General features: G+C 40.4%; 2 protein-coding genes across 2 annotated transcripts in view; both read left to right on the top strand.

Moving 5' to 3' along the window:
- Nucleotides 1-10,457, top strand: part of LOC141794938 (heterogeneous nuclear ribonucleoprotein L-like) — a 54,421-nt gene extending 43,964 nt beyond the window's left edge. The window contains exons 9-14 of the mRNA XM_074675604.1: nt 4,255-4,472; nt 4,627-4,748; nt 4,847-5,048; nt 6,419-6,476; nt 6,639-6,737; nt 7,107-10,457. Of these exons, the coding sequence (XP_074531705.1) occupies nt 4,255-4,472; nt 4,627-4,748; nt 4,847-5,048; nt 6,419-6,476; nt 6,639-6,737; nt 7,107-7,162 (755 nt within the window). The 3' untranslated portion in view covers nt 7,163-10,457. The remainder of the gene's footprint in view (nt 1-4,254; nt 4,473-4,626; nt 4,749-4,846; nt 5,049-6,418; nt 6,477-6,638; nt 6,738-7,106) is intronic.
- A 1,333-nt stretch (nt 10,458-11,790) lies between these two features.
- On the top strand, nt 11,791-19,523 carry cdk1 (cyclin dependent kinase 1). Its single transcript, XM_074675653.1, has 8 exons — nt 11,791-11,883; nt 12,467-12,509; nt 12,709-12,865; nt 14,641-14,764; nt 15,773-15,943; nt 16,077-16,240; nt 18,958-19,099; nt 19,270-19,523. The coding sequence occupies exons 2-8, from the start codon at nt 12,473-12,475 to the stop codon at nt 19,384-19,386; spliced, it is 912 nt and encodes a 303-aa protein (XP_074531754.1). The 5' UTR covers nt 11,791-11,883; nt 12,467-12,472; the 3' UTR covers nt 19,387-19,523.
- Nucleotides 19,524-19,671: the final 148 nt, after the last annotated feature.

The following is a 19,671-nucleotide window of genomic DNA, read 5'->3' as shown; positions in this document are numbered from 1 at the left end:
GTAATCTGATAAAGCAGCTCCTCCTCTGTGATGTCAGTTAGTCATACAACCGCCACCCAGGGATACACCCACCAAGAGCCGAGTATAAACGTATAAACTCTACATGTTACAGTACCGGTTTGACTCACCACACTGAAGCGTCCTGAGATGATCTGTGTCCAGGTGGATTTTCTCCCTCCTGAGCTGCAGAACCGTCCGGGTCTGACTGGGGGTCCAATTCAAAAGGACGTATCCTACACTCTGCCATTTTATTAGTGCTATCAATGCCTTACAGTGAAGTTTTGGCAAACAGCAAACTCGCTCGGTCTGCCCCATTCAATATGGCGATTTTGTAAATACTGCCATGCTGCAAAAACCGCCCCCTGGCTCTACCCCCTCCGCCCCTCTGATAGAACTGACCAATCAGAGCACAAAGGCCTGTGATGTTGCGAGGTTACTGGAGGTCATTCTGGAAACGGAGCGTTTCAACGAGATCTTCAGAATGGCCTAAACTGAGGATATTGAGAACGCTATTGTGGGGCAATGAAGGAACTAAATGACTTGTACTGAGGGCAGAAATGCTTTACAGGTATCCTAGTCTGGCATAGTGAAAAGGAGAAACAAGCATGATATGTCCCCTTTAAATAACAGAAAATTGTGGTTATCTTTGCACAAAGGCAGACTAAGGTGTAACCCCTGAAAGACATCATTTCATCTATTACTAAAGGATTCACATGCATTTTAAAGGGGCTATGAGGACTATTTAGAAGAGCTAGTGTTTTCCAGGAAAAAACTCTGTTTCCCATGAGCACACTGTTGAGAGGACATGACTTTTACCAAGGCATGTTTGTTTCGAAGCAAATAATGGAGAATGAATCTTCTTTTTTATGCTACTTCTCTTTGTTCAAACAACTTTTACCGTATACAAAGCAATAAAGTGATGTATTTATTTGTCGTTATGCAGCGCTATTGTTTTAAACCTTGCAATAAGCAAACTTTGTAAAATCAGTTTGTACCATAGTTTAGTACCAGGCTTTATTCAATGTTCCTCACAGCCCAGTGTTCTAAGACATGTCTGTAATGTGTATTGTCAGTGAATCCTGGTCATGTCCTGCCAGTCATCTACCAATCAGAGCTAACCTAACCTCAGTCTTTATTTTATTGATAGACTCTCAAGTTTGAACAGACCACTGCAGAATAACTGCTGACTGTGGAATTGGAATCAACATTATCACAAACAGTTTAACCCCTGTGTTAGCCTTTAGCTTGGGCTGTATCTCTCTCCTGTTTATCTTTCTTCTGCTCTTCTGTCCTTTTTCTGTCTGACAGTTAGGCTCCAGTGTCTACCACCACAACAAAATTAATCACAAAAATTGTTTCCAGCAGAGAAAGACACAGATCTCTGTTTATACTATTTTGTGGGCTGGCGTGGTATTGTCATATAGACTTTGACGTGCCGTAAATCAATCCAGCTCTGCACAACCCAAGAGGGAAATTGAAAAATAGCATTTAGAAATGACTTGTTGTATTGGTGTATTGTATTGGTGCTGATAATCTCATTTTTAGTTTTGGATTATGATCAGGCATATATCTAGCAGTGAGACTCTTTCAGATCCCTTAGAAAGTCCTCACAGCTCATTTAGCAATGTTCATTTTGGACTAAAACCAGATGAAAGGCTGTTTTTCTATGTCTGGTAGTCTCCCTGTCAGTCCCGTTCTCATCTCAGAATAGCCTTTAGGGGATTCCTTCAACTTCAGCACAAACATCCACTTCATCTCAGAACGAACTAATCAGATTTGGTTTATCACAGCTCGTGGTCAGGATGACCTAATGTGCATCCTGTTGCTGTGAACTCTGTGTCTCAGAACTGTCTGCACTGTTATTACATTTGGCACAGATGAAATGAACAGTTCACAATCAGGGCGACCACGTCTAGAAACAAACTTCTGACTGAATTCATTCTCTGAGTACTGACACTTTTTTGACCGGTAGTTCAAGGGTCAAGGCAACATGTGACCTACTGGTTAGATTTACAGGAGTTTTCAGTACTATAGCATTTTGTTCTTTTGGATCACCCTGGATGACTCTTTGAAGACTCTTTAAACCCTGTTTACAGATCTGACAGGAAAAAGTGCGGAGGCATGTGCTGTGAGGAGAAAGGATGGCACTGATAGCTGGACTTCACTGGTGCTATTTCCTTCCTGCTAAAGTGCAGATCGCACTCTCTCAGATCACAGCAGCCTCCTTCTGCTCTGCTGGATCCTCATGGAGCCTCAGACTGCCCTCGGTGCAGCATGTTTTAATCAGGATGAGTTCAAGGAGGCCAGCTTCCAAGAAAACCCATCTTGCTGGAATAAAAGTATATGAATAATTTAATCCAGTGACTCTGTGAGTCTGTGATGCGTTTAATTTGTTACTTCAATGAGTCCAACACCAGAATCCATAAACTTCAAGAAGCGGCATTTTGCAGCACATTGTTAAAACACAGTGAAGAGAAAATACTAGAGTAAGGTTTAAGAAATTTGTGAAATAAAATGACCAACCTCATGTTTTTGAGTACTAAAGGGTTACTAGTGAGTGATAAAACCCTTTAAGGGCATCAGCAGAAAGTGAACAATTTACAAAGCATGAATTAATGTGTGGTGGTGGTGGAGCTAACTGCCTCTAACCATTTGTACACATCATGTCAAAAGGCTTTAAAGTTAGAGTCTGCAGGAATTATTGTTACTTTTTAGTAAACACACCATTCAAACTGGGCTCCTCCTCTTTGGCTCAGTGCCAGCAGCAGCACACACCCTCTGTCTCCAACCATGGCTACGTGAACACACTCAGTAACCTAGTAACCACCTGTAGCATCACGTTCCTACATAGAAGACTTGACATGTTGCACCTGACTTGGCATGTTAGCACAAGCTAATCGCGGGTATTTTTCACAAATCTCATTAGCAGAAAGCTAACTTGTGTTGCTCTTTTCCCAGTGCTACTCTCTAGGTTCCTCAAAGTGAGTGAAAGTCGAGCCAAGCTTCAACCTCGTTTAGTAAAAAGCTTTATCTTTTAAACATTTTGTTTCACTTTAGTTGTGTTTTCTTTTCTCCGTGCTACGTCCACTGTCGTAGCCAGTCTAATTAGCTTCTTCCACTAGCTATCGTCACATGTCACTTGTGCACTGGGCGCGCTGTGATTGGCTGATGTAATCACACCCAATCCCTGCCCAGAAATTTCAACATACAGGCTGAGGAGGGAGTTATGGCAGACACAGACACTGACACACATGTATGGAGGCCTGTAGGAGACGATTGAGCAGGATTATTCCAGTAAAAGTTGACATTTTATTTTTTAGGAAAATCCTGCCGACTCTATCTTTAAGCTCGTGAATGAACACCTCAGGTTGGACTCTCTGTTTTGACCTTTCAACCTGTATAGCCATCAACATTTTTGACTGGCTATCCATCAATTTTCCTCATAAGGAAAGAGCAGACAGTGTGATGAATCTCATTGAGATGCTATTTTTTAGTATTAATTTACTGATTTAAGAAAATAAACATTCATCTCATTTATTTTGTTTTCCATGCTAAAGAAAAAAACATCTTTACCGACTAATACTTCAACGCCCCTTGCGTCTTTGCTCTTCAAAATAAAGGTCTGAATCAACACAGTATACTTTAGTGTGACAGCTACTGCTGGTACTGCTACCTTCTCTCAGTTTTGATTTTACTGTAAATATCTTATCAGTTATAAATTACCATTATACACTATGGCTAGAATACTTACTCTGCACTTGATGACTTGTTGGCACTGTCTGCACAATGCGTTTTGTTTAGAAAATCAAAAGATGATCAGGAAGTGTTTCACCTGTCTCTATGGAAAGTCTGTCATGTGGATGTTTTGTTTGCATTTTTGCACAAGAAAAATGATAATTCTGGGGAAACACAAATGTTTGTAAAGTACTGCAGTCATGTTTGATATCAATGTCATATTTGTTGTTCCACTCCTCGTCTGAAACTGAAGTGATCAAACTCTGACTGAGGTCTTCTCTTTATTTGGTGATCATTATCTGGATCACACTGTTCCCTACCACAGTGAGGCTTCCTCTGATTAAAATCTTGCTCATCCAAATCAAACTGATCTGAAATGATTAGGTAGCTAATGGTGCACCTAGAATAGGTCACAGGAAGCCTTTCTTGCAATCCGGAAAACGTCCAGGATCAACACAAACATCCGTTTACTCGGGTGACTTTATTCAACTTTATGAACTCATGTGACTGTCTCCTCAGGTCCACCCTGCCCCCTGCTGCCTCTGCCTGGTAACAGCAGGTATAAGCTTGCCTCAGTGGATGTCCCAGACATGGTGTCCTACCCTCTGCCTCAGTCGTCCTCCTCCTACTCCGGTCATGCCCCAAGTTCTGTTGCCATGGTGAGCGGCCTTCATCCATCCAAGATGAACTGCACCCGAATCTTCAACCTCTTTTGCCTGTATGGCAACATCGAGAAGGTAGATCTGCACATGAATAAGATAAATCTCTGACTTTGGTCACAATGTGGGGGTTTGGATTCCTTTCTCTGTGTTTTAAGATGTACCTCTAGACAAATAAATGAATTCCTTTCATTTTATTTAGCTTTTGTTTGCTGTGATGTTGTGTGTGTAGGTGAAGTTCATGAAGAGTGTACCTGGTACTGCTCTGGTGGAGATGGGAGATGAGTACGCTGTAGACCGAGCCATCACACACCTCAACAGCATCAAGGTGTTTGGCAAGAGACTCAACGTTTGGTGAGAAACACTCTCTACTTTAACTCTTTAAGAAGCAGATTTCACCTGTGTGGATCTGATCATGTGACACCAGGTGTTGTTTTGTGCTGTGTGTGCAGCGTGTCTAAGCAGCACGCAGTGATCCCCAGTCAGGTGTTTGAGCTGGAAGATGGCAGCAGCAGCTACAAGGACTTTGCCATGACCAGGAACAATCGCTTCAGCAGCGCTGGACAGGCCTCCAAAAACATCATCCAGCCTCCATCAGCTGTGTTACACTACTACAACGTCCCTCCGTGCATTTCACAGGACCATCTACTGAGGGTGAGATTTCTCTGTGTGCTTCTCGACTTGAAGTAACGTTAAACACTGTCCCACAAGAAGAGAAGAGCTACTGAAAAAGAGTTTTATTTGTGCAAAGACAAGTGCTTTCACTTATCTGCTCAGGTGACTGGCAAAGTCAACCTCAGGACTGTATTATTTTGATTGAACAATTCATGCCTGAGCCTTTGATACGCCACATACACAACAGGGTGCTCTGAAACTCTGCTTACTAACGGCTTTAGAAAAGTGACCCTGAGCTGTGTTGGAGTAAAACTTTGGAAACTGGCAGAGGAAACTCTACAGACAGAAGCAAATCTAAGAATTGTCTCTTAAGTGAGACTTGAGTCAAAACAAGTAGTGCTCAGAGTTCAAGAACGGTGAATAAAAACAGCAGCAAATGTTGCAGTATTTGTGCTGATGAAATCCAAATAGTGATATTGTTACTTGATATGAGTGATCAAAACAACACGTCTGTATCCTCCTTGTTTGTTAAAAACTAATAAATCTGCCTTGTTTTTGCTATGTTAAATCTCAACAAATTATCTTTTTTATAAATGTTCATTTATAACATTCAAAGCACAGGGTTGGACAGTCATCAAGAACACCCCCCCCCACCCCCCACCAGTTTATCATTAGACAGATGGAGTCTGTGAAAAACCTTAAACTGAATTCAATTCATTTTCATACAAAAAGAGGAGGAGTTGATTAATACTATAGACTTTTTCAAAATCTGATCTGGGATATGAGTTTGTATGTCTCCTTCCCACTTAATTTTGGTGTTTGCCCATGAATCAGGGCATATATTTTGTATGAGTTTATAAATGGATGAACTGACTGTTTTTTTTTTAAAAGGATTTGGTTTTAGAATTTTTTCAATGATCCATCTGATTTAACCCAGAACGTAGTACATAATTCTTTGCCACAAATGTCCTTTGCAGATATCAAAAATAATGTTGTTTAGGCAGATTAAACTTAATACAACCCTTCAAAAGATAGCAGTGTTTGATCTTCATACAGATCTTTAAGGAAAATCAGTCCACAACCATGCCAAGCTTTAAATGCAAGATCCAACTGTGAAGGCGGGAAAAAAGGGTTAAAAGTTAGGGGGGATGACATTTGCACAAAATTAAAATGTTGTCTAAATTTAACCCATATCTTTACTGAGTGAAATACCACTGGGTTTAAGTTGTAGTTATGCAGTTTAACTGGTAATGATGCTAACAGTAGAGCAATAGGAGAAACCGGAAGACTTGATTTGGTTTCCATGAGTGCCTTTTCCCTCGCAGAATGCAGTCATCCAGTATGTTAATTTTACTATATTTATTTGTATTTATTTTGCTATGTTAAATCTACTCCTTGTTTTTTCCCAGCTGTGTACGGAGTATGACGTGCCTGGCTTCATCAAATTCAAGATGTTTGATGCCAAACGTGAGTACTGCTACAGAGTTCAGGATTAATCCCATCATTCCATTTTCTTTAAGATTGATTGTAATGGTTTCACATTTTCACTTATTCTCTTTATCACATATTATCCCCTTCTCCTGCTTCACCCATTGACCTCTCACCTGCTCTGCTCTATCCGTCTCTCAGCCTCCTCTAAGACCATCTCTGGCCTGTTGGAGTTTAACAGTAAGACGGAGGCTGTCGAGGTTCTCACCGTTCTTAATCACTACCAGATCAGGATACCCAGTAAGTCTGTCTGAGCGAAAAACACAAAACGTTCAGTTCGTCAAGATGATCTCATACAGCAGAAGTTATAAAGCAGAAGTTATAAAACCTCAGTTACACTCTGTGGCTCTTTTCCTGTTTGGCAGAAAGACTTGTCTTACTCTAATCTGTCCACCAGATGGCAGTGTGCTTGTTGAGTGTACTGTGTTGGTTTTATATTGTTAGTCTGTCAAATCTTTGAGCCCATAACAACAAATGAACTCTCTCATCACTTTGTTGGATGCACGTTGGGGCAACTTACAGTCTTTTTACTGTTGTTGTATACAGTGTTATTGTTAATACCTCAGTCAGACTCTGTTCCTAACTAAATGTTTGTGAATGTGGTTCCAGACGGGTCCAACCCATACACCCTGAAACTGTGTTTCTCCACCTCGTCTCACCTATGAAAGACTGGAAGAACCTACTGAGCCTTATGACCGCCAACCTCTGACCTAAGAGGAGGTGAGGGACCATGAGAGACGCTCACAGAGACAAGTGGAGGACAGAGAAACAGGAGCAAGTGTGAATGAATGGGAGATTAAACAGAGAGTTGTCCTGCAAAGGAAGAAAGCTGTGTACATCAGACTGAACATCACACACACACACACACACCCTCATCCAACCTTCCAGATACAACTCAACAAGCTGACAGACTAATCTGAACTACCGAAGTTCTCTGATGATGTGTTTACATTTTCTTGTGGGAGGACACTTCTCCCACGTGGACTGGAGGTCAGGGACAGACTCAGACGAACTCCCTTCAGTCTCATCATCTCTGTGCATGGCACACGGTGACTGTAACAGTACTTTAATGTTTCAAAGATAATCACAGTGTGTTGTGTTGAACTGCAGCTCAACATGTACAGTTAATGCTTATGATTTTAGATAGAGGCCTCTTCTCCTGAGCGGTGTGTGAAGGTTTTGGCTTGAAGCTGTGAGGCTCATGGATGAGGAGTCACTCCTCTCCCTTGTTGAGCTTTTTAGTTTAAGTATCTCAAAAGTTAGATTGCTTTGGATGTTTACGGCCTGAGAAAGAGATTCTGAACTTATTGACAACCCTCCCACACGCCTTTCTCCTTCCAGCATGAGGTGATCAGTTCCAGCCAACACATCTGTCACTGACATGTTATCTGTAAACATGATTATATGTTCACTTGGATGAATATCTCTGTCTTATTTTTTAAGCTGCTGGCATTCAAAGGCCCCACCTTTCTCATCTCACATTCACTGCTCTCTGAGGAACATTTCTACATTTCATCATTTTGCCTCAAGTGCCAACATTGAGCCAAAACATCAATTTATCAAACAAAGTGTGTGATGAGGCCTCTGGTAGATGACAATTAGCTGGTTCTGTTTATGTTCCAAAAGAGACAAATCCCAGTCAATGCTATACTTCTACAACCCTTTTCAGAGGCAACTTCTGAAGAAACAGAAGACAACAGAAGTTTTCAGCTCAGCGAAGATTTAACACCTCCTTGGTTTTTGTTTTCCTGTCCTGTCTTTCATTAAGTGGGTCAGGGTGTAATCCTGAAGGGTCCTCTAACAGGGTATACAACTTTAAGCCTTCTGGTGTGGCATCAGCCACACTTTTATTGACATTTCACTTTCACAGCTTCCAGTATTTCCCATGTATCAGTGCATGCAACACATTCTCCTGACAGTGTTTACTGTTGTGTTTCACTTATCTACAGGTACTTTTCAGTTCTCAAAATGACATTTCCGGGCTGCAGACTTGTACTAGTGTTCTGTCAGTGTTGTGTATGTACAAGTTGTTTTTTTTTATGCATCTTGCAGGAGCTTCATGACTTTTTTCAAGTATCACATTGTATCAGTAGAATATTACAGGGACTGTATGATTTTTATTTTCCTTCTGTGTCTGTGCAAGTTAAAAATGGTCAGAATCAGAATACTAATAATAAAACAGGGTTATAACTCTAATTTCTTACCGGGAGAGGACAACAAAGTGTCACCATCCCACAGGCGACATGAGTTTTTTTCTGTTGGGGGGCGTAGTGAGCTGCAAAAAGACAAAACAGAGGTTGAAGTAACTATGGCGTGCACGGGGGTTGCCTTCAGCGCTGTCCTGTTGGTCGCGGCCTACATTGGGTTTCAGGTAAATGTTGACTGGATTTGGCTCGGCTGCGTGTCTGCATGTCCCCTCGCCCTTCGTACATTTCAAATCTAGTGACTCAGATGAGTGTTAGGCAGAACTGTTCGGATGCTTGTGTTCAATCAAAACCAAAGCTGAGAGCAGAACCAGAACTCCACGACATGTGAGGAGTCTGGTTCTCAGCTTGTTCTAATCACGCTGCCTGCAGTCAGACTATCAGATGCTTTGATTTAGCAAATTTCTGCTGTAAAACATTGCAAAGCAATAGACTTTACTCTGCTGGATAAATGAGCAAAGTGAGCAGCACAGGGGAATCATGGTGATGTCATGAACTGTACCTGATGTACTCACTAATGCAGCATGGGGGCGCCACTGAGCACTGAAACCAAATTAAGACTCCCAGGAAATTCACTCATTTCCTTCCATATGTTGTTGTTTCCTGTTGAGGGAACAGTTTCCACATTGGCTCACTTGCTTTGAGGTGGGTTAATGGTGCAGCCTTTCACACGTGAGGTAAAAACTAAAACCAATTTTAAAGAGGAGGGATTTGATCTGAAAAACTCATCAGACAAATGCACTTTAAAGTAGTGTGCCCTCTTGTGTGAGATCGGTACATCAAACAGAGAATTGGAAGCAACTGTTATGGAAGGATAGTCATTTTAATGTAAACTGTAGAAAAAACAGTCCAATCTTAGATTTAAACTCAGTGTGTGGTAGCTGTTTTTTTGTCATACTTTAAAGCTGGCTTCAAATATTCTTGAACATGTTTGTTTTCATTTCAGAGATTAAAGTTAAGACTCTTTGCACTGGGCATGGAAACCTCTGGAACAGCATCAGACTGATGCAAATATTGCTTTGTCGTAGTAAACAGCATATTCATGTTTCTCTTGTAATATATCATTTTTTTTAAATAGAGAAGCTCTGACAAGATTGTTTTTGTGAATTTGCGTACATTTTGTGAATAGGTGGCTTAGAATTTGGAAGCTGCTTGGTTTCCATATGGAGGCCCACGTTGGGTGATGGGCTTCTTGAAGGTCTCTGCTTTGACGGAGCGCAGTGAGGAGTATACTGTCTCTGTTAAAGCCTGGATGTCTTGTAGAACATTTAGAACCTCTAAGCCTTTTTTATCACTATTCATTAGTCACCGCTGTGAGTTCAGGCATGCCTTTTTGTACATAATATGTAAATATAGGTGGTGAAATGTTTGGATGAATGGATCTCACTTAGTGCAGTTAAATTATTGCTTATCTAGATGTTGTTTTGTACAGCTCTTACGTCACTGGAATTAATGTATTTCTAATGAAGTTTAGGTTTTATTTATTGTTTTTTTATTATTGTTTTAAGGACTCTGGGGTTGATAAATGACATCTGCTGTATCTGAAGCTGGCACAAGTTTTTGGACGGATGACTGTAAGAGGAAGATTTACAAACATCCTATCATTTTGAGATTGTTAAGATTCAATGTTGTAATAGTCAGTACTTATTGAGAAACGTACACAGAAGTATATTGTTCATTTATTTAGAATCTGTGGTTGTAACTTGTGTGTATGTTTAAACTGAATAAATTCAGGTTTGGGGCTGTTAAGTCCACAACACACAACTCAATAAAACCTTGAATATTGAATCTTTGTGAATGAAATTTATAAGAATGGCAAAAAAATATGTCAAAACCTCCTTAAAAAGTCAAATTTAATAAAAAAATATTTTGATTTGCTGTTAATTGGAAGTTAGGCCTGTGTTGTAATCTGTAAAACTGTAATGGCAGTAATGTTACTGCGATTAGGGGTTTGCATAAACTTTACCAGTAGATTCTTAAACTACAAAAACTGGATTTTATCTCCATAACCACATTTTCCTTTGTTGCTGAGTTGTGGGGGAGCTGGAGCATATCCCTGGCAAGGTAAGGCAAGGTCAACCCTGAACAGATCTCTAGCCTGTCCCCGGGCTAACTTGGTTGCACACTCTCACTAACACAGCCAACTCGGAGTGACCAGTTCACCTGATAAGCATGTTTTTAGACTGTGGCCAGAGAAGGCAGAAAAAACCCACACTTACAAAGGGAGGGCATGAAAACTCCCAGGTTCCTTCAGGCTTGGGAATCAAACCAGGAACCTTCTTGCTGTGAGGTGACAACCTCTGCACACCCAAGTATCTAATTTCCTTAACCTGTTTCATTCTACTGAACAATAGTTGTCCCACAATTTTTCTTTTTAACTCCTGGAATATCTTGACTTTGGGTAACCAATTTAAGTTTTAAAATGAAAAAATAGGAATAAATAATAGTAGTACGCTACTAATAAACAATCAAATAAAACAAATAAACAAAATTTAAAAATATGAAAGAAAAAAAGTCATACTTAACTTTCCAGGGAGGTCTATGGAATGAAATGCACTTATTTTGCAGGGAGAGAAAAAAAAAACCTTCCCCGGTTGTAAAGTTGAACAGAAACAGACATATTACCTCATTTCTCTGAGTAAACATGTAACTGTGTGCCTGTCTTGTTTTACCAACTGATTGGATAACCAGTCACGCATTTAATAATAAATGCACATATATTTTACATATTCAGTCACCAACAGCGTTCACTTGTTATATGAAATTAATGTAGTGCATTTTCATTTATCTAGTTTATAATCTTTATAGACTAAATTAACTTGTGTTTTTATAAACATAAAGTTAATCTTAGTTATGTTGCAAACTAAAATTTCATAGCAAATTTTAAAGCCCAGCTAAACAAACGTATTATTAGACATAATGAACGACATTGAGTATAGTATAACAGTACAGGAGAATGTCGTCACTGCCTGAGAAACACAGACACTGCGCCGGCGCGTCCGCTCCCGCTCAGCCACTATGACAGCCCCCTCGCCTCTCATTGGTTTGTTCAAAATGCATCGCGTGAGCCCATTGGTCCGATTTTGAACCGCTGCTGCAGTGCGGTTGATTCAAATGAGTCTGTCAGCATTCCAGCGGCAGCCCGTGAGCACAGAGCACAGGTCAACTCAAGGCACTGACAGGTAATTCTTACTCTATTTAATACACTTCGGGATGAAAGATTAAATTATTTACCAGTTAAGGTCAAATTGGACCTCTCCGTCTGGGGGCAAGCGGCAGAAACAAAGAAGTTGTGGTTTTTAACCGTTAAAGCGAGTGATGTAGGGGAACTAGCAAAGCTAACGTTGCTGACCTTAACTCGCGAGGAAAAAAATGTCACCTTTAACGGCTAATCTACATGATTTTGTCGTTTACAACCAGCCTTTCCTTACTTTCTTTGACAAAACACAGATAAACACTTGATGTCAACAGGAGTCTGAAATGATAACATTGTAACTTTAGCGTCTGTAAGTAGCTCAGCTCAAAGTGTAACTGTATCTGATACAACATAAGACAAAAGTCAGTGACACGCCGGACAGGGTTCTGACTTATTGTCTGTATAGTTAGCGACTTGGTAGTTTTTAGGTCACATTTTAGACTATATATCTGAGAGAATTATGTGTGTCATAAATACAGAAAATACATTACAATGGTAAAGAAACGATCTTATAAGCTACTGAAAAGACGTAGACATTGTTTGATGACTGATTTCTTTCTTTCTTTCAGGCTACAATGGAAGACTATTTGAAGATAGAGAAAATTGGAGAAGGTTTGTCTTCATATGTGTCAGTTACGCTGAGCTTTACACGTCATTCTGTTAAAATGATCAGAGCTAGATTTAAATGTCAAGTTAATCTTCTCTTATCACCATCTGCACTTACTGTGTAAATGCTAGGACTGAAATGATGACATTATATGAAAGTCTGCTTCTGTCTAACCATGATCACTCTTTAAATTTTGTCCTGTAGGTACATATGGCGTGGTGTATAAAGGCAGGCACAAAGCCACAGGCCAGGTTGTGGCTATGAAGAAGATCCGTTTGGAGAGTGAAGAAGAGGGTGTCCCCAGCACTGCTGTCAGAGAGGTTTCTCTGCTTCAAGAGCTGAAGCACCCCAACGTTGTACGGTATGACTGATGTGTCTCCTGGGGGGCACAAAACACTGACAGTGGGGGTCAGGAAATGTCTTCCTAGATCAAAAACTATTTACAATTGCATTATTCATTTATATTTTGTGGAAATGTAAACAAAATAGGATTTAAATTCTAATTTGTGTCAGATTCTGCCGTGCTTTTCCACGGCAGGGGGTTGCTGGTCTCTGGCACGGCTATTCTTTGGGGTGCTGGCTGAAAAGTTTTGGAACCCCAGCTTTAGAATGGAGCTGAATTATCATCAACCACTTTTTCTATCATTGCATCCCTTCAAAATAAAGCATTTTTTTACACATCAAATGAAAAGATTATCCTGAAGCGCCATTTCAAAAAAATCTGATGAAACAGTCCTTGACAATGTGCTAGATTACTTTTGTTGACAATTCAACAAACGATTCTGTATGCTCATTCACAGCATACTCTGCATAGATTTAACTTGCAGCAACAATATGGAAGGTACAGACTTGAGTCTTTTTAAGTAAAGATGCCGCTATAGACACCACAGACTAGATATAGAAAGGATCTCAGACGTGGCCCAGTACAGGAGTGTAAAAAAGCTGAGAGTTATCATAATAAGACATTTTCTTTTAAATAAAAATTAAAACTCTGTGGGAAATCCCTGGGTAGCTTCTCTCCCACTGCCCTGAAAAGTTGAGCCATCACAAAATGTGAAGCAAGCTATGAAAAATGATATGAGGTCATAATATTTCTAATGTAATAAGAGTATGGTTATAAAAAAAATAGTAATGACAGCGTTACACCATCATGCATCACTCAGAAATGTACAATCTTTGGTACACTGATCAGAAACCACGTTTAAAGTGTTTACTCTGTCCAGCAAAACCCTTCACCACTCGTATGTGAGTGGAAGGGTGTCTGCAGGGTCTTAAAAAGTATTAAAAGTTGATAAATCAATTTTGGGAAAATTAAGGGCCTTAAAAAATGTAAAAGTCTTAATTGTGGTTTTATGAGGTATTAAGTTTCATAGGTATTTAAGCTTTGATCCCAAAAAGTATCCATGAATTTTTATTTTCCTCCTTGCAACTGTCCCCTGATTGGGACGTTAAACATTCAGCCGATAAAGTTCTAAAATAGAATAGAATAGAAAAGAAAAGAGTTACTTTATTGATCCCAAACTGGAAAATTGTTGTGTTAACAGCAGAAATCGATGGAGTCAGTAGAAAAATACAAAAATAAAAAAGAATAGAATAAAAAAAATACATAAAGACTGTAGTTACAATAAAATACAACAATAAGGATTGTGAGCGGTATAAATACCAGCTATAAATTAACGTCATTTCTAGTTTCATAAAGAGAAATTAAATACAACATTAAAGCAAATCACATAATCTCCAGCACATGTCCTAAATTTTAAAAATGATTAAATAATTTCTCATTTTCTTCAGCAAGTTGGCCTTGAATAACTCCTGTTTCTTGTTGTGGGAGTGTCGATAAACCTGCCTTTAGTTTCATTCGTTCTTTCAAGCTTTATTCCTCCTTAGCTTACATCATTTCTGTAAAAATGTAAACTACAACTGTTAAAAAGCCGATGCCAACAACAACTGAAAGTTGCGATAAAGTCTCAAAACTTTTTTAAAGGTTTTTGAAAAAGTCTTAAAAAGGTATTGAAATCAACCTCAGGATTTTAGCATATACCCTGTCATAAGAGTGATTGGTTATGATGAAATGCACACATTTAAATAGTAACTGTGAGTTGACTCAGTGGTTCTGTGTGTTTGTTTCTACCCCAGACTCCTGGATGTGTTGATGCAGGAGTCTCGTCTTTACCTGATCTTTGAGTTCCTCTCCATGGACCTGAAAAAGTACCTGGACACCATCCCCTCTGGACAGTACATGGACCCCATGCTGGTTAAGGTAACTAAGATTGAATCAGAAGCTTCTTACTGACCTTGTGTCTGATTATGATTTATGATCATGTGACAGGGCTAATTTTATCGCAGCTGTTTTTAAAATTTATTTTTTGGGCTTTTATGCCTTTAATCGAAGAGGACAGAACAGTTGATAGAGTTTGAATCAGGGTGAGAGTGGGGAATGATCAAGCGGCAACCTCTGGTCTGAGAATATGAGACAATGCTGAGGTGCTAAAATCTGCTGTTTCTGTAGTGTTTGCTTGAGGCTGGCTCCAGAAGTAGCAGAAGTCACATACACACCAAGACAAAAAAAGCTGTTTTTAAAGCAGAAATTAACGTATTTACAGCCTAGTTCAAAAAACATCTCCTGTCTGAGTTGCTAATTTTACTTCCAGCACACACTGTACGGGGGGTGAGTTTTTTTCTAACGTAGCCGTTCAGAGGATATTTAGATCCCGAGCTTGCACAATAAGAGGCACAGCTGAGGGTCAAGTGACCGACAGGCGCCCTATGGCTGTAGGCGAAGCCCTTGCCACTATCAATCATCATTTTCCGTTTCAGAAACAAACCGGTGATGTCGGCGAGACTATGTCCATGTTTTATACAGTCTATGGGAATTATATGCAGAGAACAGGCCAGAGACCAGACTCAAACCCGCCCCCAAGCTGTTTCAACTGTTATAAAAAAAAGTTTGAAATATTTCTGACACAGACTTGGATATTAAATACAATTGAGCCTTTGCTGACATTTTTTTTCACAAATTGATTCAGAACATCACCAGAAATACTCACTGTTGTTTAAATCTGTGACACGTTCTTTCAGTTTACTTAGGCACAGTGCACAGCTGTTTACTTTGTAATATAGTTCAAAGGGAAACTGAACAACATCTGATTGCTCCTGTAGATTGCAGTGATGTCATGAAAGATCCTAAACCTGTTGAGAAATCAGCATTTCCTCAAATTTGTTAAATTGTATTCTGTGTGTGTTTTCATTCTCTGCCATCTTTCTCCAGAGCTACCTCTACCAGATCCTGGAGGGCATCTACTTCTGTCACTGCCGTCGAGTCCTCCACCGGGACCTTAAACCCCAGAACCTTCTGATCGACAACAAAGGAGTCATCAAACTGGCAGACTTTGGTCTGGCTCGGGCCTTCGGTGTCCCTGTCAGAGTCTACACTCATGAGGTTGGTATCTGTCAGATTTTAACCTGAGGATGTGTTGTAGAGCTGCACATCAGTCAGATGTAAAGCATCGCCAACAAACACAAAGCTCCTAAAACGACCTCTGAGCTGAAGGAAGCCTTGTTTGTGTTCCCAGGTTGTGACTCTGTGGTACCGGGCTCCTGAAGTCCTCCTGGGTTCACCCAGATACTCAACTCCTGTTGATGTTTGGAGCACAGGGACCATCTTTGCAGAGCTGGCCACCAAGAAGCCCCTGTTCCATGGAGACTCTGAGATCGACCAGCTCTTCAGGATCTTCAGGTAGAAGAAGCAGACAACGCAATCAGCATGTTGTAGAATCTTCCACAGGTTAAAGATATGATAAAATGATAATAATAATAATCCATTATATTTATAGAGCGCTTTTCATAAACAAAGATAAAGAGCAAGTTAAAAACAGATACAAATATAGACAATAATGAAACGACAGTAAAATACTGAAGAGGATGAGACAAAAACAGTTAAAAGGTGCAAAGAAAAGGCAAGGTCAGGACCGGGGTTTGTTAGTTTAAGTTAAAAGCTTTGCGGAATAGGTGAGTTTTGAGTTTCGTTTTGAAGGTGGCTGAGTCAGCAGTGTCATGGAGGTGTTGTAGGAGGGAGTTCCAAAGGGAGGGGGCAGCGACAGAGAAGGGTCTGTCCCCCCACCACTCACCACAGCACTGAAACTGCCCTTCTTCAAGTCACAAATGACCTCCTCCTCTCCTCCAACTTTTGGCGACTATCCACCCTCATCCTCCTGGACCTCACCGCCTTAAATCTCTCCTCCACATCACCAACAACGCCCTCACTTGGCTGACTTCTTACCTCAGTGACAGGAAACAATTCATTTTCATCAACAAATGTTCCTCCTCTACTGCCCCCCTGTCCCAAGGCGTCCCTCAGGGTTCGGTGCTCGGTCCCCTTCTCTTCTAAAACTTTAAGATGTTTAGTTTAGGTGCAAATGTGAACATGTGTAAAAACTTCTTTATGGAAGAAAACTTTGAAACAAGAACAGTAAATAAAAAATTTAAAACAGGAAGTGTTACTGACAAAAGTGATGAATACCAAAGCTGTCAAAAATAACATGTTAATGAGGAGTAAAGGCGTATTTAATCTTTTTACAGCACCCGTGCTGAGGAGTCCAGAAGTAGGATTAATGCCCATACACTCTGTGGTTCTGACCCTCAACCGTCCTGTGCAGAATCAGAAAGCAGGGTCACTGGAGGTCAAACCATGTTGAGCAATGGATCACAAAATTGAAACGTGGTGCTGTTAAAGACATAGCTCCACATTTTCAAAACTCAAACATAAAAAGAGTTTGAGCTCTCATTCTGCTATAAAGCCTAATGTCCTATCTCAAACATAGACTGAATAACACCTGGTTATTATCTCACAACATCCAGTTGGTCTGTCAAGCTTAAGCCAACGTTCAGACAACCTGACTACAGGTGACAGGTGTCTCATAGCTAACAGGTCAGCTGTGTTTCCAGTTATGTAAAACTCATATACTGGATACCTCCTGTCTTTTCTGGATCAGTCTGTAAACATGGTTATTACCCTGGCCTATAGAATGTAGAGGATCTGCAGGGTTATTTTAGCTTTTTGCCTCAGCTTGGGTCAATCCATGTCCATTAAATCAACTCACTGATGCACAAGCAAGCAAAGGCTGTGTAATAAAGTTATTAAATGAAATTAAAAGCTGTGTTCAGACAGACTCTGATGAAGAAGTGTAAAGTTTGGATGAATATAATACCTTGTACTGTAAGAGGTTGAAAAACTTTCCCTGCTGTGGAATAGTTCTCCTCTCGAAGCAGCCGTTGCAGCCACACACAAACTCTGCTTGAAGCCATCACATGTGGAAGTCAGTCTTAAAATCAACCAGAGGCAAGTTAGCCAATTCAAGAGGTGACCCAGAGTTACTTTAAAGTGATACTGCGGGATGGAACAAGTTGGGTCCTATCACAAGGTTTAGGGCAGAAATTATCCCTACAGCAGTGTTTTTGTGCAGCAGAAGCCCAGAGCGCTCGCACCTAACACCCCCTCCCTGCTCCTCTGCCGGTTTCCTCTGCACTCAGACGGGGCCATATTTTACTTGACCAGAAACACAAATAGACGGACTCCCACCGAAAAAATCTAATATCAGTCTGCATTCACGCTTTATTTAGAGAATTTTCAGCGCGTTACTTTCACACAAAAACACCGCTAAATAAGGCTCTAGTTCTCATCGTGTCTGTTCGTCCTGGCAGACTACCTGCGTTTGTTTATATCTGGCACGCCGGGCGCGTGGACTGATACACTAAGCAGCGAGCGCCTCATAGCCAGTTGTGGCTCTGCAGCGGAGGTGGCGCCGTTTACAACACGATGAGAACTAGAGCCTTATTTAGCGGTGTTTTTGTGTGAAAGTAACGCGCTGAAAATTCTCTAAATAAAGCCTGAATGCAGACCGATATCAGATTTTTTCGGTGGGAGTCCGTTTATTTGTGTTTTTGGTCAAGTAAAAAATGGCCCCGTCTGAGTGCAGAGGAAACTGGCAGAGGAGCAGGGAGGGGGTGTTTGCGCTCTGGGCTTCTGCTGCACAAAATAACTGCTGTAGGGGTAGTTTCTGCCCTAAACCTTGTGATAGGACCCAACTTGTTCCATCCCGGAGTATCACTTTAGGATGTGCTCAAGGCTGAGTCAAAAAATCTCAACACAAAGCTGTCATGATGTGTTCAAATGTCACTCCAAAAGAGGAAAAGTCAAATTTCAGTAAGAAACTTGAAAAGAGAGTTTAAAACACAGTCAGATATTTTTCAAAGTAAATTAAAATAAAAAATGTACCATATTTTCCACTCCTATGTTCCAAATTAAATTGACTTCATATCCCTTGCCTTTAAAAAGTTGATAGAAAAGAGAAAAATTTGTTATTTAATTGTGAGTTAAATGCTTTTCTCTAAAGGATGTCTTTGTTTCCAGTGATTCCTTCTCTGAACCCTTCTTTCTTTCCCTGCTCTCCTCAGGACTCTGGGAACCCCGAACAATGACGTGTGGCCTGATGTAGAAAGTCTGCCTGACTATAAAAACACCTTCCCTAAATGGAAAGCTGGCAGCCTCTCATCGATGGTGAGAAACCTGGACACCAACGGCCTGGATCTACTGGCAGTGAGTTATTTCTTACTTTGATGATAACCATGATCAGATTTACATCCTCTGACCTGCAACATAGTTTGAAAACAGCAACAAGATTTGTCTTCAGGACAAGAGAATCAAGGCTTCAGGTTCTTTGAGTGCTGCTGTTTTAAGGTCTCCCTCTTTCTGTTTGTCTCCTGCAGAAAATGCTAACCTACAATCCTCCAAAGAGAGTTTCTGCCCGCGAGGCCATGACTCACCCTTACTTTGACGACTTGGACAAATCCACCCTTCCTGCTGCTAACATCAGTAAAAACTGAACAAACTGACCCCACATACAAACACAGTCATATTCATTGTGAATTATCATCCTGTAAATACGTGTGTGTACAAAGTGTAAACCTTCAGTAATGTTTGTCTATCAATAATATCTTTTCAATAAAGCTGCACTTTCCCTCTCCAACCACAGACCTCATCTTTTATTCACATACTACACCAGAGGTTACACTGGAGGAAAGCTGCACAGCTTGCTGTGTTTGGCTGAAGAAAGCATTCGTTAATTTTTTATGTCACTTTATTTTTTTAAATTAACTTTTTATTGACAC

Source organism: Halichoeres trimaculatus, unplaced genomic scaffold (genome assembly GCF_033239565.1).
Source record: "Halichoeres trimaculatus isolate MK-OKI-2021-1 unplaced genomic scaffold, fHalTri1.1 fHalTri1_scaffold_8, whole genome shotgun sequence".
Taxonomy (NCBI): Eukaryota; Metazoa; Chordata; class Actinopteri; order Labriformes; family Labridae; genus Halichoeres; species Halichoeres trimaculatus.
This window is presented reverse-complemented; position numbering and strand designations above follow the sequence as displayed.